The sequence below is a fragment of the Pelecanus crispus genome, chromosome 2 (assembly GCF_030463565.1).
Source record: "Pelecanus crispus isolate bPelCri1 chromosome 2, bPelCri1.pri, whole genome shotgun sequence".
NCBI lineage: Eukaryota > Metazoa > Chordata > Aves > Pelecaniformes > Pelecanidae > Pelecanus > Pelecanus crispus.
The window spans coordinates 57,203,277-57,225,666 of record NC_134644.1 but is presented as its reverse complement, the minus strand read 5'-3'; the positions used below and the strand labels follow the sequence as shown (position 1 = coordinate 57,225,666).

The following is a 22,390-nucleotide window of genomic DNA, read 5'->3' as shown; positions in this document are numbered from 1 at the left end:
AAAGACAACATGCTGAACAAAGTACCTTGTGGTGGGAAAGATATGCTTGCCACTGCCTAGCACTTCTAAGGAAAAGCTCTCCCTGTTTGCCACTATAGTCATCTTTGCTCTACATGTAAACACCCCTAAGGCCCTGGAAATGTTGTTTACCTAACTCAGATACCACAAAATCCCACACAGACCAATTTAAATCACAGATTTACAGTCTCTTATCTATCACAGCTGATGATGAGCTGCTTATAACCACCCTCTTCTTTCATTTCATGTTAAGGCAGATAGGATAACCAGGGGTTTTTTTGAACAAAGGAGAATTACCAAAACTATCAAGTTTGATGGACTTACTTCAAACTTGCAGTGAGTTAGTATATGGCCCAGGCACAGCAAGCATTTCACAGAGGAGCCTAAGAGGAATAATTTTTGCTCGTGCCTTTAGACCAGTATGCACCTACTCCTCAGCTATTCTTTTCCTGACAAGGGGTATAACTGCGTACCTGAAATGCTGGACCATCACACAGAATGAGCTGTGGGACTTTAGAAACAAGATCAAGCTAGGTGCAAATAAACACTAAACACAAGTAGCCTCAGATCTTGAACTTCTCAAACACAAAGTGAAGTTTAAGCAGGCAAGTGCTCACTGATCTCACTGAATCCTGTTGAAGGTAGCTTCAGGGCTCCTCAGTGGTGCAACACACAGCTCTCAGCTAGAAGCTGGGACTGGCACATGCTGTCTTTATTTGTAGGATCTCATGGTGGTTTTCCAAAGAGTTACCTCTTTGTTCAGGGAATCATCCTTATTTTTTTGTTGTTTTCTGCCTTCCGTGTGCTGTGGCTTCCAGCAGCCATCACTGCTGTACTTGCAGTGCTGCAGTCAGCGCTGATGTTTTTCTCAGGAACTCTTCCCTTGTGGTCCTGTCATGGTGTCAGAAAGCTTCCTGAAGCAGACCTCATCCTCGACACAGCATGTGGCATCACTATACCCATTTCATGGTAGTAAAATTGACAGGGACCATTAAGAGACCCATCTCCACTGGTTTCACCACCTCTAGCACACTCTGGATGTGCCACAGGGGACCAGCACTTCCCAGGCTTCACAACAGCCATCCATGCTCTGTCCAAAGAGCAAAGCCACATGCAGGCGACAGGCTCATTCTCCCTTCCCTTCCCTTCCCTTCCCTTCCCTTCCCTTCCCTTCCCTTCCCTTCCCTTCCCTTCCCTTCCCTTCCCTTCCCTTCCCTTCCCTTCCCTTCCCTTCCCTTCCCTTCCCTTCCCTTCCCTTCCCTTCCCTTCCCTTCCCTTCCCTTCCCTTCCCTTCCCTTCCCTTCCCTTCCCTTCCCTTCCCTTCCCTTCCCTTCCCTTCCCTTCCCTTCCCTTCCCTTCCCTTCCCTTCCTTCCCTTCCCTTCCCTTCCCTTCCCTTCCCTTCCCTTCCCTTCCCTTCCCTTCCCTTCCCTTCCCCTTCCTTCCCTTCCCTTCCCTTCCCTTTTCCCTTCCCTTCCCTTCCCTTCCCTTCCCTTCCCTTCCCTTCCCTTCCCTTCCCTTCCCTTCCCTTCCCTTCCCTTCCCTTCCCTTCCCTTCCCTTCCCTTCCCTTCCCTTCCCTTCCCTTCCCTTCCCTTCCGCTTCCTCCCCCATCCCCACTGCTCCCTGCACGACATCAGGGGACACCTTCCTCTGGCTTGGTGTGCCGTGTCACCAGCTGCCACCCAAGGGAGGCCCCTCCTCCTCCCACACGGCATTTCTCACTCTGCACCAGGGCCAGTTTCCTTCTCCTCTGAGTCTCAACGACAGCAGAGCGTGACAAGCAAACATGCTGCTGCTGGCAGCGCTTGTGGCCACAGCCGCTTGGTCTTGTAAGTCCTTCCTTATTTCCCTACCTTTCCTCACAGGCACCCATGGCTGTGCTAACAGGCATCTTCCCAAATGCATGAACTCCAGATAATGACATCCTTTCTCCTCTTCTGTTTTCCTAGGTGGATTTGCACAACAAATTCCTCTGCAGTGCCCTATGTCTGTCACCAAGACTAAAGGAAGTGTGCACCTGGAACGTCACTCTAGAGATGTCTCTTGAGATTTTGATGGCACCGTCATACACTGGTATCAATGGAAGGCGAATAAAGCTCCAGAGAGGATTCTCTACTTAACAGGGACAAAAAAAGTAGATGATGGCTTCCAAGCATACAGCTACATGGTTGAAAATGTTTCTAGCTGGAAACTCTGTATTCTTACAATAAACAATATCATTCCAGTCAACACTGCTACCTACTATTGCACCTACTGGCATAGTCACCATGGTAGGAACTGAGAGATCATTAAGACAAATACTGCCTCAGCATCTCAACCACAAACAACTCAAAAGATCCCAACTCACTTCCCCTGGTGTGGATGAGCTGCCTGGCCTCACACACAGGCTCTGGAGAAGCAGGATATGCTCGGTGCTGATTGACTCCTTGGAAGCATCAGCTGCCAAAAGCTAAGAGATTTCAACTGAGCAACTGCATAGTGCAAAGGGAATGGTGATTGTCCAATACCTAACCCATCCTCTCCATTCCAGCTTGTCTTTCTTTTGGCTCAAGCATGCCAGTGATCTGGTTGTAAGGATTTATTTAATGGAAAGGGGGACATTTTCATAGTGGTGTTCCTGGAAATAGGTCAGCATGTTGTACTGGAGCTCTTCAAAGCATTTGGCCTGAAAAAGAAAACTGAAATAGAGAGCTTTTATCCCGAAGGTTTGTAGAATTTTTAGCAAAGGAAAAGAAATGTTATTTTTGCTTAAAAGTTAGCAGCTCTCGGAGGAGGAAGATTTTCTACTTATTCCTCCCAGCATCTGGAGGGGCGAATACCTGTTCATTTTTTTGGAGCTATATCTGCCTCCTGCCCCCTACTTCTTGCTTATCAATGTCTGTGTTTCACTGCTGTTCATCATAATAGTGATGCATCTGAATCACCCAAACAGTTGGAGACCTACCAGCTACCTACTGTTGTGACCATAACCCAACAGTCCCAGCAACTGCGGGTGAGATGGTGGTGGCCTCCTTCGCTGTGTGTCTAAGGACATGGCAGGAAAAGCACCGATGGGCACCGTTCTCTGTCTACGTCACTTCTGCCATTGATCTGTGGTTACGATTACAACGTTCCTGCCCAGGAGCCTTCAGAATAGACAATTGCTTTTGTTACACCTACTTCAACTGAAAGACCTTCATCCTCAGTCTAGTTCCTCCCTCTAGCCACAAATCATAATTTCTTAACGTTGTTTTGCAGTCGGTGTGCCACATGAGATCCCAGAGGCACTCAAACTCACTTTCTTTTAAATGGCAAAGTAAGCATGCAGGCTGTTTGATCGACAATAGCAGTGACTCCTCTGGTGTTATCTTGGGCTGTTTTGTAAGAAACCCGCACACAAAGGAAAAGCCTCCTCCTCCCACCAGCTAATATATGAAAAGATGCTGATGAGCTGCTGTTGCAGAGCCTGGAGTGATTCCAGGAGATGGGCCACGTACTGGGGACAGAAAATCCAACCTGCAGCACACAGACACCTTCGCAATGCTTATGGTGCTGGCTCTCCCTCCTTTCTCTCTGCTGAATTGTATTAAGACAACTAAAAATGAACTCCATGCTAGTAGTACTTGATGTCACTTAGCTGCAGATGAGAGGGGGGTGTACCCCTTTGGGAAATAGCAGGATCGTCACCTGAAGGTATGTATTTTTTAATATGCACAACCCTGTGCACCTATTTGTGTGTCTAAAATTGAAGAGAAGCCTTCACCTCATTCTTAGGCTTAAGGGGAGAGGTTATCTAACGAATTTGCAACACTTTAGGAAAGAGATCTGCTTTGAGGGGCATTAGATATGAGCTGAACAACCAGGTGTGGGTCTGAAATTTCTGACATCCTCCCAGTAGCCAGGGGCCGGACCTTCACTCTGTCTCCTGGGGCTGACTGGGAAAAAAATTGGATTTTTTTCAACAATGGCATAGCCAGAGAGCATGTTAGCTTATTGCAAAGTCAAAACATAGTGTGGAGCACCTGGATCAAATACTTTGGCACAGGAACCAAGCTAATTGTCTCTGGTGAGTACCATTATTACTATTCTGATTTTCACAGAGTCATTCAGGTTCTCCGATAATTAAGAATGAAAGACTGCAGGAAAATTAATTTCTGCCTGATAAATCATGTTTTATCTGTGAACTGTGCACGGTGCCCCAGTTGTGTGGGTTGATGGGCAATAAATATATCAACCTCATGAATAGAGAGATCACCTCTAGAACAATTACTGAATACTTATTAAGGACGGGGGAATGGAAAAATGAGGAGAGGTAAAAATTCAAATATTGAGATGGATTCATTCCAGTTCTGGGAAAGAAAAGTGAACTGCTTGGAAGTTTACTCTCAGAACAGCAAGTGAGAAATGCAAAAAGTTTCTTATTGATAGATGTGGTTCAGTCTAAATTGATTGGGAAGGAAAATTGCCTGGAATGTAACAAATTTCTAGTTCCTGGCCCTACTGAAAGTAACCGGTTTACTTTTGTATTTGTATTGTTCTTAACTGTGGTGAAGTTATGCAATCAATAGGATGAATGCTGTTTGCAGTATAAAGCCTATAGCAATGCCTACAGTATGTTGCTCAGAAAATACATGATATTATCAAGGTGACTATAATTAAGTCAAATTCATGTAAAAAGCAGAGGAGAGTTACAGAGAAAATTCAAATGTTATCCATGCCTTTGACCAAAAATGTTCTCTGCTGCAATCGGCAATTAAACTATGCCTGTGTAGAGGCAGCTGCTTTTGTCAAAAAGACAACAGCGTAACCACTTACCAAAGGCATGAACTTAGTTATGGGCATCAGTAAGGTTTGTTTAGAATATGGACTTTGCATTAAAATATGGGCTTCAAAATATGAGTTTGATGAAACTTCAGTTAAGGTACTTTCACAGAATAAGTAATTTGCAACATAGGGCACTATGTTTACCTGTATATTTAAATCAACAAATAACTAGCAAGTTTTCTTTATTTCCTTTGGGAATCATAATGTAACTGCATTTCTTCTTCAAACAGCAAAAAGAGGTTACTTCAGAGAAAATCTAGCAGACCAGAGGCAACAGATCTTTGTTAGAGAATTCCCAGAGCTAAAAGGATTAGAACACAGTTAGAGAATAAGCACGGCACTGCTTTCTTCTCAGAAAATGCTGGTTTTAAAAACCTGAACTTTTTACTCACTACAAAAATTGAAGTATTTCTAAAAATGGCACTCTAGTCAATGTTGCAAATTCAGCTATTGCACTGGGCCAGATTTATCACCGACCTCTAAATCAGAGAGACTTTTTCTGTAGCCTATACAAGAAAAATGCAGTGCAGGAGATATTGCTAAGCATTATCAGACTGTGGGATGCTGATGTCAAAATATTTGGAAGTGGAACTAAGCTTATTGTTTCAGGTAAGTACAAAATGTAAAATTTAACTAGTTCTGACATGCTTTTCAATACAGTTAGAATCTGGCTGTGTGAAGTACTCTGCTATTTGAGCTCCCACAGGTTCTTAACCCTACTGAATGCTTTCCAAGATTTCCTCTTAAACAGCATCTCCATATACAGAACACAACGTAATTGTTTAGTATTTATGTATGAAATGGGGGAAACACAACAGCTATTGCAGCACAGATATATAACTAACCCCATTATTATTTTCTTTTTAAAGATGAATTTAAGAATGGCAAAGATAGCATTCAGAGAACAGAAAGAAGTTTTTGTCTTTAAATATGCATATTCAACCTTTGTGATATTTCTAATTCATTCTGAAAGAAAAGTGTCAAACCTTTGGGTTACTCAAATTCTTTGAAAAGGAAACAGTTTTCCTTTGGGACTACTTCTGACTATACCAAATGAAAGGAATTATCTGAGAGATGCCTAGAACTGTCTAAAGATACGCATAGTTGAAAGGCTGCTCTCTCTTCCTAGCTTTTGCAGAAATCGCTTATTATCAGTTATTACTGTTATTAAGGAAGAATGCCAAACTCACAATGTTCTGCACACTTACCAAAATTATTTTGCTTCAAGTAAACTTCAGGTGCTTTGATACTTGCCTGTGATTTGGCTCAGCTAAGCACCTGAGATGAAAACAGTTTGCCTAATTTTGACCATCTGAAAATGGTGTATCTGGTTAGCGGAAGGTTCAATTCCAATCCATTCAGGGTTTTGCTTCATGTTATTGACAACAAAAATATCGGTCAGGGGTCTTGTGCTGCTCAGATCTCAGCATAATGTTCACCAATAATAGGTCTGATTTTATGGGGGTGTATAAGGAGCAAATTACTTGGTCGATATCTGATCAAATAGATCCTCTGCTGGTGCTGCCTCTCTCGAGAAAGCAGAGACAGAGCCAAGCTGCTCAATCTGCACTGTCCATCTAAACTTTCAGAAGACTAAAATTAGTTGAGATGTATCCTGTCCACTTAATGACATACCTGCTCTCAAAAAGCTCCACAACTTTTTTTTTTCTTCAGTTTAGTTTAGGCAACTGCTCCTTTTTCACTTTTCTAGGGTCTAAAAATTGATTATATAGCAAATCTGATTTTCTTTAAAGAATAGTATTTATCCATATAAAGATAACAGATCTGCACTGTTAATGCAAAGACTTCATTCACTGTGGCTGGTTATTATATCAAGCTGTTCGGTTCTGGTACAAAACTCATTGTGTCAGGTAAGTTACATGCTCTTTTCCATACAATAAGCTATGGGAGCTTGGGGTGGTCATATAGATGAGTGTTATAGTGTCCCAGAGGCCACTTAGCCCGCTTAGAGCCTCAGTGGGCACAATCCTTGTGCAGGATTCCGCTCCCCAGGTGTCATGCCTACAGTGAGCCTTCTATTTGTAATGCAGTGGTTTAGGATCGCAAACATTTCTGAAAAGGAGCTATTTTGAGCTACGTTTGATCACAGTCCTCCTTGGAAATGTGGTGGAAAATGGCTGTAGTAGTTTCTAGAGCCCTCGTTCTTTCCTCCAGCTGTAGTGAAGGAATAAGCAGGGAATCAAGCAGCTGTGAATTCAGCATAAGAAAACCTCTTCCCAATAGGGATACAAAGAGCAATATACAATGGCCATTGGCAAAATCCTTTTTTAATATGGCTAGTAAAAGTGAAAAAACTTGTCCGTAGTTATTTCTGACATGTACACAGCACTTTGGCAGTAGAAATAAATCAGTACCTCCAAATGCTCTTCTTATTGCTTAATAACACGCATATGAAGAAGTGATCCATTTTTTTTGCCTTTCCTGTAGAGATATTTATTTTTATGGAAAGTGCAGGACAAAAATCTTCTTTTTTTCCCCATTAAATGTGCTTTAAACACCGTAATCCTGGAGTAGACAACTACGCAAAGACTTGTAGTATCTACAGTTTAAAATAAATTCTTTTCAAGCATCACTGTAATTCTGTAGGATTTTGTCTTTACGTGGCCAAGGCTTCTGACTGATTAATTAATAGAGTGAAAGGGCTGTAGTTACCTCATGCTTAAGATTGGGCATTTCATCACAGCTTGTCTTTTCAGAGGTGACTATCCAACATTAGCTCAGTAAGTTACTCCTAATGGAAAAAAATTAAGGAAACCAGGACTTAGGATAATGACCTTAACCCAATTGAATCATCAGGGTTTGAGCTTGAGCAGAATCTTTTCTCAGATCTATACTGAAAGAGTCAAATATATAAAGAGCCAAAGTCCCATCAGCTTGTAATGAGCTTGCTTTTGTTCTTGTTGGTCTCTTTTAATTAGTTCTGACCAACAGAAAGTTGCTCAAGACTTAACATAATGCAGGTAACAGAAGGGTTGGGATTTGAGAGACGGGTTTTGCATTTGTGTTTGGTGGAATAGATGAGTTTTTAGAAGCTTACAGCAGAACGGGAATATTAGTCCAACATAAGGTGGCAATACAGGATTCTTCTGTAAGTATCTTTCCAGGGAAGTTAGGCACTCACAAAGTTGCAACAGGGAAGCCAAGACTGAAGATGCCCAGAACTGTCTAAAGATACGCATAGTTGAAAGGCTGCTCTCTCTTCCTTGCTTTTGCAGAAATCGCTTATTATCAGTTACTACTGTTATTAAGGAAGAATGCCAAACTCACAATGTTCTGCACACTTACCAAAATTATTTTGCTTCAAGTAAACTTCAGGTGCTTTGATACTTGCCTGTGATTTGGCTCAGCTAAGCACCTGAGATGAAAACAGTTTGCCTAATTTTGACCATCTGAAAATGGTGTATCTGGTTAGCGGAAGGTTCAATTCCAATCCATTCAGGGTTTTGCTTCATGTTATTGACAACAAAAATATCGGTCAGGGGTCTTGTGCTGCTCAGATCTCAGCATAATGTTCACCAATAATAGGTCTGATTTTATGGAGGTGTATAAGGAGCAAATTACTTGGCCGATATCTGATCAAATAGATCCTCTGCTGGTGCTGCCTCTCTCGAGAAAGCAGAGACAGAGCCAAGCTGCTCAATCTGCACTGTCCATCTAATATTTCAGAAAACTAAAATTAGTTGGGATGTATCCTGTCCACTTAATGACATACCTGCTCTCAAAAAGCTCCACAACTTTTTTTTTTCTTCAGTTTAGTTTAGGTAACTGCTCCTTTTTCACTTTTCTAGGGTCTAAAAATTGATTATATAGCAAATCTGATTTTCTTTAAAGAATAGTATTTATCCATATAAAGATAACAGATCTGCACTGTTAATGCAAAGACTTCATTCACTGTGACTGGTTATACCATCAAGCTGTTTGGTTCTGGTACAAAACTCATTGTGTCAGGTAAGTTACATGCTCTTTTCCATACAATAAGCTATGGGAGCTTGGGGTGGTCATATAGATGAGTGTTATAGTGTCCCAGAGGCCACTTAGCCCGCTTAGAGCCTCAGTGGGCACAATCCTTGTGCAGGATTCCGCTCCCCAGGTGTCATGCCTACAGTGAGCCTTCTATTTGTAATGCAGTGGTTTAGGATCGCAAACATTTCTGAAAAGGAGCTATTTTGAGCTACGTTTGATCACAGTCCTCCTTGGAAATGTGGTGGAAAATGGCTGTAGTAGTTTCTAGAGCCCTCGTTCTTTCCTCCAGCTGTAGTGAAGGAATAAGCAGGGAATCAAGCAGCTGTGAATTCAGCATAAGAAAACCTCTTCCCAATAGGGATACAAAGAGCAATATACAATGGCCATTGGCAAAATCCTTTTTTAATATGGCTAGTAAAAGTGAAAAAACTTGTCCGTAGTTATTTCTGACATGTACACAGCACTTTGGCAGTAGAAATAAATCAGTACCTCCAAATGCTCTTCTTATTGCTTAATAACACGCATATGAAGAAGTGATCCATTTTTTTTGCCTTTCCTGTAGAGATATTTATTTTTATGGAAAGTGCAGGACAAAAATCTTCTTTTTTTCCCCATTAAATGTGCTTTAAACACCGTAATCCTGGAGTAGACAACTACGCAAAGACTTGTAGTATCTACAGTTTAAAATAAATTCTTTTCAAGCATCACTGTAATTCTGTAGGATTTTGTCTTTACGTGGCCAAGGCTTCTGACTGATTAATTAATAGAGTGAAAGGGCTGTAGTTACCTCATGCTTAAGATTGGGCATTTCATCACAGCTTGTCTTTTCAGAGGTGACTATCCAACATTAGCTCAGTAAGTTACTCCTAATGGAAAAAAATTAAGGAAACCAGGACTTAGGATAATGACCTTAACCCAATTGAATCATCAGGGTTTGAGCTTGAGCAGAATCTTTTCTCAGATCTATACTGAAAGAGTCAAATATATAAAGAGCCAAAGTCCCATCAGCTTGTAATGAGCTTGCTTTTGTTCTTGTTGGTCTCTTTTAATTAGTTCTGACCAACAGAAAGTTGCTCAAGACTTAACATAATGCAGGTAACAGAAGGGTTGGGATTTGAGAGACGGGTTTTGCATTTGTGTTTGGTGGAATAGATGAGTTTTTAGAAGCTTACAGCAGAACGGGAATATTAGTCCAACATAAGGTGGCAATACAGGATTCTTCTGTAAGTATCTTTCCAGGGAAGTTAGGCACTCACAAAGTTGCAACAGGGAAGCCGAGACTGAACGAAAGACTTAACTAGCCTTTCTAAATCCAGTTTTTCTCTTACATCATAGAGGCAGAGTGGCTTGTTCAGGCAGCTTGCAACCGGTTTCCCTCTGCCATCTCTTCTGCTACAGCTGCAGCTGGGTCCTCCTTGCAACTTACAAACATATTGCTAACTTATTTTGAAGTGATAGAAACAACAATCTACTAACATTTCTAGGAAATAATTTCATAGCAGAAATTATGGCAGCAATATTTTATTTCTTTAAATGCTATCTCCTAAATATTACTGAAGTATCTACCTTGTTTACATCAAATGCATTGAAGTTCAGAGTTCAGAAAGCTAGAATTATTTTTTGTAATTATATATTATAAAATATACATTGCCTAAAGATAGATTATACTTAAATTTATTTATACATTACCTGAAGTTAGATTAAACTGACTTTCTGCCCTTTGAAATCAAAATGTTGAAGATTAATGTATGCATTTGTTTGCATTAGTATTTTTTTCTAACGGGGAAAAACATGAAGCCCTGAATCAAAACCCAGTAGACTTGAAAGTCCAAACGAGTGTTAGGGCAGAAGGATGGAGCTGTAAGACATAAATAAGGGACAATGTAGTCACTCGAAAGAAATCTGCAGAGTGAAAGCCTCTTACCATGATTAATATTAATAGGAACATTTGCTAACAGCTTTAAAATATCAAGGATTTCATGGGCATGAAGATGAATTCAGTACCTGGTTCTTTTAAGGCACTGTTCACAAATGGGTTTCAGTGTGAACATTCCCCTGTTCATAATGGTCTCTGTTATCCTAAAGCCATGGCCCAAAATATCAGCTTGAATTGCTGGCAGCATGCAGCGCTAGGTTCTTGTTGTAGGATATATATTCATACACAGATGTACATGCACATATATATAAATGCATTATTTCCCATGTTGTCAAGGTGATAACCTTTATTGTTCCTCGCATTTCCCATAGAAACCTCAGGGGATGCTGAAGGAGTCAGTCTAGAAAATTACAAATCTCAGTCGTGCAGGATCTGCTTAAATATTTCCGTGATTTTGAATGCCCACTGTTAAATTAGGGGTCCATCCTCCCTTTTGTCAGTATTCCAAATTCTTAGTTTCGTGTACATGCAAGCTTATTTATTTAAACCTGAAAGATTAACGTAAGTGAAATCTATTGTATGAGCAAACACAGGTTTATCCATACACCATTTTATAAGGAAGTTTTTAATTACAGAAATCAGAGTGTCAAAAGAAACAGGTGCATTTCTAATAAGAGAAGGAGGCTAGGCTGGGACTCAAAATGAGGTTTTAAAAACATTGAGACTAGGTGGGTTTTTGCAAAGTGCTTGTATACAGTGAGCATACCAAGTCTTCGGAACTGGCACAAAGCTTATTGTTTCTGGTAAGTTTTTTAGTGTCTAAGAAAATATGCCTTATTCTGATAATCCAAAATATAGAGGAGAGGGAATGTGATATGCTATTTTAAAATTATAATACATATTAAAATACAGATTTAGAAGTAGAATACAGAAACATGATGTGGACGTTGCAGATGCAGAATTCATTTCTTTAGCACCCAAATACTTGTCAGGGTAAACTATAGGACTTCACATGAACCATAAATTGCTGAAATATAACTTATTTTGGATACTTAGGGCTACATCAGGTCATTCCCTTGTGCAAAGCTTACTACCCAGAGCAGCAGGGTCAGGGTAACTCAGAAACGTGGCTCTAGATCACCCCTTGGCCTCAGAGCAGGGGGAACAGAGGTGCTATACAGGAAAACATTGAGTGCCAACAGATCTCCTAAATCGCAGCTGAATCTCTGCATCTCTGTGGTCAAGGGAAAGGTCTTTCCCCATGGATTTGTCCTAACAAAGCTGATTTATTCCACCCAAGAGGAACTGAGCCCTCTTGGATGCTCTGCAGCACCGGTTAGCTGCAGGCAGACAATAAATAATTGGAAGATTAAAATGTGGGGGGAAATCCTGGACGTTTGGAAATGTTGCAATTGGTTTCAGTGTCGGCAGAATTTCGTTTGAGGTGCACATGATTTTCCCTGAGGAGAAGCCAGAAGGCCCTGGGGAAGGATATGCACAGGAATGATGGAAGTTGATACTTCTCTACAGCGTACATAGATGCACGTGTGATGTTTCCTTTTGGTACTGACTACCTGCAACAGTACTGCGTAGGCAAGTACGGCAGGATTTGAGGATGAACAGTCCCGATCCCACATCCACTTAAGCAGATTACAGTAACCTCAACATGAAGGGAATTAGGCCAAAAATGAGTAAATGCCCCTCCACTAGGTTTGAGAGGAGTTGTGGCTGTACAGGACTGCCTTTCATTAATACAGTTAAACAGTGGTCTAGCACGCATGTATTTTTAAATCGTGTGGTCAAAACCACTCACCATCCCAGAAAAAAATTATTTTTCTAGAAAAAAAGTCTAGAGAAAATATGGTAGCTCAATCAATGTCCCAGATAACAACAGTTCTGGTTTGTTTTGATACTTTTTATAAACAAGTGATGGCAAAGATTACCTTGAAACTGAATTTAAAGTATGTATCACTAAAGGCTCTTTGGGAATAGCAGCACTAGCTGAGATTGAATTCAAATTTTCTACATTCATGTAGCCAAATGAATAGACTTTTACTGTTCATATGATGGTGGTTAAATCTGGTTCTTGTTTGGCCAAAACATCCCAAGCAGTTTCTGTAAGAGAATGTACCTGTGTGGGTTTGACAAGATATTTGGTTCTGGCACAAAACTCATCGTCTCCAGTAAGTGTTTTCAAAGACTTATTTTTTTAAGTTTTGTAATGGGAAAGCTTTGGAGTGAAGGTTGACAGCTCTTTAAGCTATCTGGGGCGGCTCACAGTAGGTCAGGACTATACTATATTATTATCAATGATAAAACCTGAAGTCGCTGGCAGACAGGACAAGAACACTGTTTATGAGCTGAGTGTGCTGACTGCTCTCAGCTCGCACTGGCTTGAAGAGGAACTGAGGAGCTCTAAGTATCAGACAAAATTACTCCATTTTGTGGGATCATCCAAGTAATGAGAATTAAAATTTCACTTAAGAACACATTAACCTTATTTATAAATCTTGTTTGTAGATACATGTAAAGACACCATAGGGGAGTTTCATTAAGAAAACTTTTGATAGTTAGTCTATAAAAACATATATTTTGAACCCAAATTTGTTAGTAGCTCATTGATTAATGAGCCTAACTCCAGAATTTTATTTGCACAATGTTTTGCAGGCTCACTGCATTATTACAAGAGAGAAAAGACAGATTTTAGCTTAAGAAATACCTGCACATGCTTATATATTGTTTTAAAAAGTATGTACGTACCTCTTGAAAACCTGCCTTAGAAAACTATTTAACAAAGTAAACAGCAAAATTTTTGAAAGTTTAACTGAAACAAAAAAAACCAGTGGAGTGGAAGTTCATGACTTTAAAATTCTTCTTAAAGGATCAGATCATTTGCCCAGAAAAGCCAATGTAAACTGTCTTGTTGATTTCAATGACTTTATAGATCAGCCTGAAAATACACCAAAATCTACAGCCAATTCTACAAGTTTGCATCCTTTTTTCCATAAACATACCTACAGTTTATGGAGATGGAGATTCCCCCCCCGCCCCAAACTTATACATACATATGTAAAACTTAATTTGTTCAGTTCTCCACTGTCATCCATTTACCTATGTGTGTACATGAGACTCTCCCATGCCTGCACACAGTTGCAGTTATTCAAGCGATATGTTTCCTCAGTATTGTGATATGATTTAGGTGTTTCATTTTAGCTAAGCACCTAGGGTCTTTTTATTGTAAATGGAAAGACATTGGCAATTCCAGAGGTGGAAATTATTCCATCTTAATAGAAGTCTCTAAAATGGGCAGGATGAACTAGCAGCTGGAAGCATCTCTCTCTGCCTCTCTATTTAGATTTAATAATCCAAGAGAATAACATCAAACTAGACGATTAAATTCTAGCCTAATGAAATTAGTCAGGGTAACTTACTAAGCTTTGAAAATCCAAAAGAAACATCTAAAATAGTCATGAGGCTTTGCAGAGTGCAATGTCACTGGGACAGGAGCTACATCATGGTCTTCTAAACATATACAACTCTGGAACAAATAAATAATTTTAGAAATTAGTTTAATCTTGCATCCCTGGGAGGACTGATGCACAAAGAGGATAAAATTAACCCCTAAATTAATGCTAGAGAACCATAAAATTGTTAGCAATTTTATTTCTGGTACAGCAGAACTCAGTCCACATCTTCATTTCAATGACAAACATCCAAAATGAAGGAAAATCATAATATAAGTGTTATCTTTTTGAAGGTAGACAGCCTTATGCTTTGGTCATTTTTGGTTTTAAACACCGAGTATGAAATACTTCAAAGAATCATGAAGTTGTTTTAGTGGGGATGCAATGTAAAAGATTGCTCTAGAATAGCCAGATCATTTAAAGAAAGGTGGAAGCTTTTTGACAAAATTACATGTTTATATTAATGAGTTTTCTCACAAAGCATGAAAACTGCACCACTCAGCCAGACCACACTTTAAACGCTGTGCATCTAGCTGCTCAAATTCAGTGGCAGAGATTTACATAGGAATCTCAAGAGAAAGAGTGGTGTAAGGAGATGAACACCTAAAATCTCTCTGCTACCTTAAAAAAATAGTCTTAAGCAGTGCCTTCTATACAACAAAAGTCAATTTTGAAAGCTGTATCTAGTCCTCACTTGCAGTTAAGCATAGAGAAAAATGATTGCCCATGAGCACTGCCTATGCAGGCACTGCAGAAGTTCACATTTAACTAAAACAGACTTTTAAATTTATTATCCACTTTTATAATATCAAAACATCTTCTCTGTGTGGACAAAATCTGGATGGTTTGGACCCCTCTTAATAACATAAGGTTTAATCCTGAGAGGCAAATGAAATGGAGATTACCTACAGTTAGCTTGTGGAAACAGCTCATTTTTCATTAAAAATATATTAATGTATGTTCATACTGGGCTTGTTTCACAAAGCACATCACCTACGACAACCCTGCTATGGATAGATACGTTATTTGGATATAGAAATGTTATCTAGATATAGCATGTTCTTCGGCTTTAGTTTTGTTTTGTTTTTTCCTTTTCAGATGTGTTAATTCAAACATTTAAACGAATCTGGTATTAAAGGAACAGCATTGCCAACCTTCGGGGTCCAGAGCATTTTGTGACTCCATTTTCCTGTCTTTTCTGTATCTCACCTGGCAAATACATAGAATGTCTTAAAAAAAAAAAAAAAAGGCAAAAATAAATTTTTGTTGCCTTTCTTTCCCCCCCAAAACCCCCACAAAATTAATATCAGGTTTTAGAAAATTAATTAGATATAGCAGATGTTCATTAATTAGCAGTGGGGACTTATACTGGGGACATAAAACTACAAAGATTTGAAAGGTAGGTGGTCTACTTTTAACATTCTGTAGACAAAATTTTCATGTAATTGTTTTTGCATAAACATTATAAAGCAATATTAAATTTCTCTTATCAAATAAATGAGCAAAGCTCTTTCAGGAACTATTACTATTATTTAATAATTGTCAAAGACTTGTGCAGACAAATACACTTTCTGACAGCAGTACTGCTTGGAAGGCTGTGGGATATAGGCTCTCACGTAGTTGCCTGAAGTTTTCTAACTCGTTTTCAAGGTAGATTATTAATATCATCAACAATATTTCAGTTCTTAAAGTTGCTAAAAAATTTTTTTTCAAACATTTTTGAGTAGGTTTCTAAGGTTTTAAATAACCAGACTTGAATTTATTTTTCTAATAAAATACTCAAGAAATCTTTTGTGAGGTACTTTTTAATCTACTCTAGTGTTAGAATGTCAAAGAGTAGACCTAGTCTACTCTGGTCTTCCTCTATCAGATGTGCTGCTTGACAAGAAGCATGAATGAAGCAGTCTAGATGTTAGTGTTCACTAAACAACTTAGAACTTAAATAATGTTTCTCCATGCACACAGCACAGTATCAAAGCTTAGATCAAACATTCTCCAGAGTCTGGAAGACTCTATATTGTCTAAACAAAGATGAGTTTAGAATATTTTAATTGAATCTTGTCTTCTGATTTTGAGCTTGAATTTCTGTACCATACTTATAAAAGCCTCTTCATTTTAGTTCTCTATAAAATAACACATTTAAAAATAAGGTTAAAAGCAGTATTTTCTATTCCCAATTATTCTAAATAGTATTGTAACTGTTTTTGACTGAAATTAAAACTTGCCCTTTGGGTCCATTGAAATAGCATTTAATATGAAGTGTGTTTGAATGCGAGGTTTGTCCAGCTCACCAAAAACTTATTTTTACTTCAAGGATGGAAACAGCTGTAATTCATCCATCTGATTACCTAAAATTCCTTTCATACATGAGACATTTCTATTCCCATCCTAAGTATTTCATAGCAAATTAGAGAGCTAAAACATTTGTTATGATGTTTAGGTTGCTGCTTTTCAGAATTTGTATTTTGTGGCTGTGTATTTATTTGTTGTACACTATTGATCTTTCAACTCTCCATTTTGCTATTTTTTTTCCTCCAACAACCAATCCAGACAAAGGAAATTCTCCACCGGCACACGCTGAAATCCTGCAGAATACACATGAAAATCTGACAACGTATGTTTGCCTTATTGAGAAATTCTACCCAGAGGTTATTCGGGTCACATGGACCGAAGGGGAAAATAAGGAGGTAACACAAAATGTAGTAAAAGGAGACGCTTTGAAGCTCGCAGGCAAGGATAAATACTCAATCAGCAGCTGGTTAACTGTACCAGCAGAGAACAAAGACAGGAAATATACCTGCAAATACGAGCACGAAAGCAAAGTGGATTCACTGTCAACACAAGGTATATACTACATGTTAAAAATTTAATTCTACGTGTTACTAGAGACATCACTTTTTCTTTGCAATAAAACTATAGAAATAATGCTTTCAATTACTGCTCTTGAAAGCTTCTGTGCTCTTCGGCACAACAATAGCTAAAATACACATCCGGAGAAACTACCGAAGTTTTCCCAGGAAAAGCAACCCAGCCTGTGCTATGCTCCCCCAGTGAACATCCCTTTGTAATAGGAAAACAGCAGTTCTTGAACCTCATCAGGTGTAAACTAGCATAGCTCCAAAAGGTCTCCACTGAGCCACATCGGTTACTTTCCAGTCTACAGAAGTTTCTGAAAACAGTATTACCTCTTTGTCACCCATGGCTTACAGGTGCAAGTCCCTCTGACACCCCCTCACATTAGTCACAGCTATAAAAAACTAAGGAGTTAAAAACAAGATTTCTGTGGATGTAGAGCAGAGTTTAAATATATTACTTACTCATAGTCCAGTAATAGTGAGGTAATAACCATGTATGAAAACAAGATATCTCATTTAATTGTGGAAAGATTGATTATGCAAAACAAAATCTGAAAGACAATGCAATTTTAAAGAAAAAAGTAACTTATAATCAATGCAAATTGTTTAAATCATGGTAATATCTTTAAGAAAAGCTGCCTGTATTGGTTTAGATTAATCTTTTCTCAGTACCGACCTCTGTTCAACTTACTATAAATTAACATAACTCCTATGGAGTGAGAGAGAGCATGGCCATAAATAACCATTACATTTCAATCTTCAAAATATATTCTGACAAAAATATGCTTTAAGTTTCTTTAGATGGAAGATGTATTTAGGGATGTAATACAGATGTCTTTAAACCCATGTATCAATGCATACAAACACCATAACCAAGAACAAACACAAATTCGCTGTTTCAAGCACAAAAAGGGTTTATTTTAGAGAACAACCACCACCAAAATAGCAAATTCCTGACAGGGGAACCTTAGATCATACTCTCCTCAAGATTATTCCTTAGTGTTGAGCAACCATTAAGTAACAGACTAACTGAGGTCCCTTCTGATGCAAATTATTCCGCATTTCTAATAACAGTACATTGTGAAGGCAAACGGACTCCAGCTACTTCAGGCAAACCTTAGGGCAACAAATACCCAGTCACTTCTCTACAAGCATTTCCCCCCTTCAAATTCTCTCTGCAAATGAATCCTACTTGTGAACATCTGCTATGCAGACAGCTCTTAAACATCTTTTTTTTTGTTGTTGTTCAATACTAACTTCCTATAGTACTAATATCACTGCTGCTGTACTGCCTCTTTTATTCCCTATTTCTCAATCCATGTTTGTTAAAAGTAAAGAAAAGTCTAACTGGGGCATTTCAACTTTCTTTTTATTAGATGATACAAAGCCTGCTCATCAGGAAGAGGACTGCATCACATATCCTGGAAACGGCACAGTTTTTAATGGAGGTAATTAAAATGTATTAAAATGTGGGAAAGCGATGCATGTCATGCAAGAGTTAGATATTGCTACATATGCTCAGAACATCATGGAAATGATCTTTCTAAATAGCATACAGGAAATCTCTTAAGTCCGGGGTCTGTAACTTAAAAACTTTTCAGTGCTATTCTGAATTACCTTCTGTTGTGGATTATAAGAAGGGGCTCTCCTATCTTTATTAGGTACCTTTATTAGGATGCTACAGATGCTGTTCAGGCTACTAGATTATTAGCCCACATTAAATGCCACTTTTTTAAATACCTGAAGTAGTTAAATACTCAACGCTTCAGCTGATGCTCCATCAGCCTAGCAATTGCCCAGCACTTCGGACAAAGGAATTTTCTTTTAGCTTGAAGGGAGATTTAGGAAGAATCATGAGCACTTACGTTCAAAAAATCCAACACAAAAGGATTCAAACAAACACAGTGCTACCAGTAATCAGTGCTGGAAGCACTAGAATTATGTTCTTGCCTTTACAGGGGATAATAACCCAGTGACATTGAGAGGCAGTCTAGTGCTAAGAAACCTGCTCAGTCTAAGACTTATTAGCAGTGCAAACCTACTCAAAGGACAGTCAGACACTGTATGTGTTTATACATTGTCCACTGGAATCAACGTAATTGCAGCTGTAAACAGACTACACAGTCCCAGTTCCACCCATCTTTTAGGAGGTTGTACAATATTGACATTAAACAAGACTTTTATGTCTTATGTTTATTACAGATCACTTAATGCACAGGACAGCATATTTAGTGTACATCGTCCTCCTTCTGAAGAGCTGCATGTACTATCTCATCGTACTCTTCTTCATCTACAGAATGTGGGCTCCAACCAAGCACCGAGGAAAGAAAGCATAGATGCTGGTTTAGGAAAAGCATACAAAATCATCTTCAATTTGCTTTGCTATATACTTACCCATATAGACTCCCCTGCTCTCAGTGTTAGATGTAACAACAACAAAAAAATCCCAAAATAATTTTCTCGCATAGGTACACAGGGCTTGTTTTGCTTTACTGCTAGTGTTTTTGTATCAATCTGGCTTTCCTAATTTTTTTGAGTATTAAATTGAGGTGGGCAATAGGAGTAAGCTTACATACCTTGGATTTCAATCTGAAATCCATGTTGCAAAATGAGGAAGATACTCATGTTAAAAGTAGTTAGGCATGCAGAAGTTTAGAGGTGTAATGGGGCTTTTGACATATAAAGCACAGATGCATTTTTTCATTGCACTTAAGGCTTAATTAGAAGCATTCCTGTACTGTAAATTCACAGGTATTTGTTCACTTTTACTTTCAATGATTTATTCCAACTCTTATGTATCCACCAAATCAGGACTTAAATATTCTGAAGTGATGTGTGCTTTAAGAGTCAATTAAAAACAATTTTAAAAAGTGAACATAATATTTTTGAATGAACAAGTTAGACGAGCATGAAATTCTAAGGCGCACACATACAGAAATGGAATAAATCCACCAGGCCCCACACCAGCACTGTGACACAGTCTGAAAACCTGCACATTGTATTTTTAAAGAAATAAAACAATTGTAACGATCATGAACATCATCTTATTTAGCGATATCTTTTTAAGTTGAGCAAAACCTTAAATCTGAAGCTTTGATAAAGTGTTTTCACAATAGAGGAAAAATTCTCAGATGTTGGACTTTGAACTCTTCATCTCCAAATTCCACAAATCAGTTCCTTTCAAATTTCTGTGGAAAAAACGGAAGTAGACATATTGGGGTAAAGCATTTGCTCAGTTTGGGGCAAAACACTGCCATAAGTTTGTAGATAAATGCCTGCAGCATTTACGCTCACTCTATCTATAATGATGTAGAGGGCAATAAAAGCTTTCCTCCAGGTGCATTTGTGAGGCCTGTGTTTGTTCTCCAACATTTCCACAGCATGTACCAAGATGGCTAGAAAACCTGATTCATTTCTCTGTTCGTATAAATTCTTCTGGAAATCAAAGATCCTTAAAAGCATCAGTTTTCTGCTTTTCAATGTATTAAGCAGGAAGACAGAACAATAAAAGCTATGTTCTTGCATCTTTTCTGTTGAAGAGCTAAGCCAAGCCAGGGGGATATGCAGTGCTGTTACAACAGGACTGCCTTCTAGGGCCCACGCCATCGTAAGGGAAGTCAGGCTCAGTTCTAACAACCACAGCTATTTTACTAACAGCGTATCTTACAAGCTATTTTACAATCTGCATATTAAAGCCAATGCAACTAATTACTGCCTTCAATGTCATGTTACTCTTCAATGCAAATAAAGATGTGATGTCTAGTCTTTAGTCAAACTCTCTTTGAGAAACAGCTGATATCCCATACTATTATTTGCTAAGGCTTGGCTCCAAAATGAAATAAAATAGCTACAAATACAAAGGTATTTTTGGAATCCCGTTACTTTAGATTTCAGTAGCATCACCGGTATTACTGTCCTAGTCTCCCCTGCCTTTACCCCTGCTAGAGAAACGCTTGATTGCATTAATGAACCAAGATCTCTTTCACTAAAATGATCCACTTGTCCTGTCTCATACATGAAATTGAAAGATGCTGTCCATGCAGCACAGGAAAAAGAGAGAGAAAACAGAGCTTTTTAAGCTTTTGTCACAAACCCCCCTGCCAACATGCAACCCTAAACCATGCCGAGCATAGCTATCACCTCACAGTTTCTGGCGTTTCTCAAGTACATGGTTGCAGGTTTTACATCTGCAACAGCTCACACGCCCCTGAAGTTTATTTATACAGGCATATGCTGTTCATACTAAGTTTTTAATTTTTATTTATTTAGCCCGAATAAGAGAACAAGTGGATTTTTAAGGCTTCTGCGTGCTGGGGCATTTGTTTGCAGGAAGGTTTGGTTATTTAGTGGAAAAACCCTGTAAACAGAACCAGTCATAACTGGTTCAGAGGAGGTGGGCTGCGATGAGAATGGGTGATAAGATGAGGACAGTTAGACCACAGCCGTCCTGCCTTTTACCACAGTATACTTTTAAACCATTTCCTTCTAATGGAAATACAAAGTGATAGAAACCACATGCCTAAGTTACATGTAAATAACACAGTGAAACTCACTGTTTGCTACGCATATTGGTCTAACTGCATACTTGTGATATGTATGTGTAGGGGCTATTGCTACCACAAAAACATGGGTGCTGCAGGATGTCTGCAGGACTTGCAGTCTTATTTATCATGAGTGCACACCAGAGTTAGATGTTATCTGGTGTTACTAAGTGTAAACTTCTGTTTTCAGGACTTTGTGAATGCTTGAGAGACATGTCTTCTCAAGTACATATCCTACCACAACTGATTTTCAGTGATTTCAAGCTTCTACAAGTATGAGCATTAGAGCTGCTCTACTGCTGTTACAGAGTTGCAGAATTAATGCAAATACTACAAAAATGGTTGCAGGCAATCTGGTGCTTCTAATGAAAAAAGACAGAACAGATCAACTTTTGCCATGAAAGCACAAAGGAGTAATCAGCACAAATGAATTTATTTGTGGAAAGGGATTTGCAATGCATTCTTTATCTTGCTAGAATAATTTTGTGTCCTATACTGTACAACAACTTACATGCTTGAGAATATTGACTTCTCAACTATCAAAATAACCTACAACAGGTAGTATGGAAAACTACCTGCGGATTCCTCTCACATGTAGTTGTAAATGAGAAAGATCTGCATAAGGATTATAGCAGTGTGCCAACAGCTAACTTCTGTTGATACTAGATAAGAACACTAATAAATTTTAAGAGAGATTCAAATAGTGGACTACTCAGTTTGAGATTTTGAAACTGCTGGGGCACCAGCACACACTTAGAAAGTGCTGAGGAAATAAAAAATCTCAGAGGAATAGTTTGAGAATTAGTTCCTCTGCACCTATAGATATTTACAGAGAAATAGATTGAATGAC

General features: G+C 38.8%; 1 protein-coding gene and 1 gene segment (V, D, J or C); both read left to right on the top strand.

The window, feature by feature from the left end:
• The window catches only part of TARP (TCR gamma alternate reading frame protein), a 46,982-nt gene extending 26,645 nt beyond the window's left edge, over positions 1-20,337 (top strand). Inside the window, exons 4-7 of the mRNA XM_075706336.1 lie at positions 6,641-6,691; positions 16,695-16,988; positions 18,376-18,447; positions 19,202-20,337. Coding sequence (XP_075562451.1) covers positions 6,641-6,691; positions 16,695-16,988; positions 18,376-18,447; positions 19,202-19,335 — 551 coding nt within the window. The 3' untranslated portion in view covers positions 19,336-20,337. The remainder of the gene's footprint in view (positions 1-6,640; positions 6,692-16,694; positions 16,989-18,375; positions 18,448-19,201) is intronic.
• On the top strand, positions 1,804-5,108 carry LOC142593054 (Ig kappa chain V-VI region NQ2-48.2.2-like). The segment is given in 4 exon segments: positions 1,804-1,846; positions 1,967-2,287; positions 4,009-4,066; positions 5,072-5,108. Coding segments are annotated over 4 exon segments (459 nt in total).
• Positions 20,338-22,390: the final 2,053 nt, after the last annotated feature.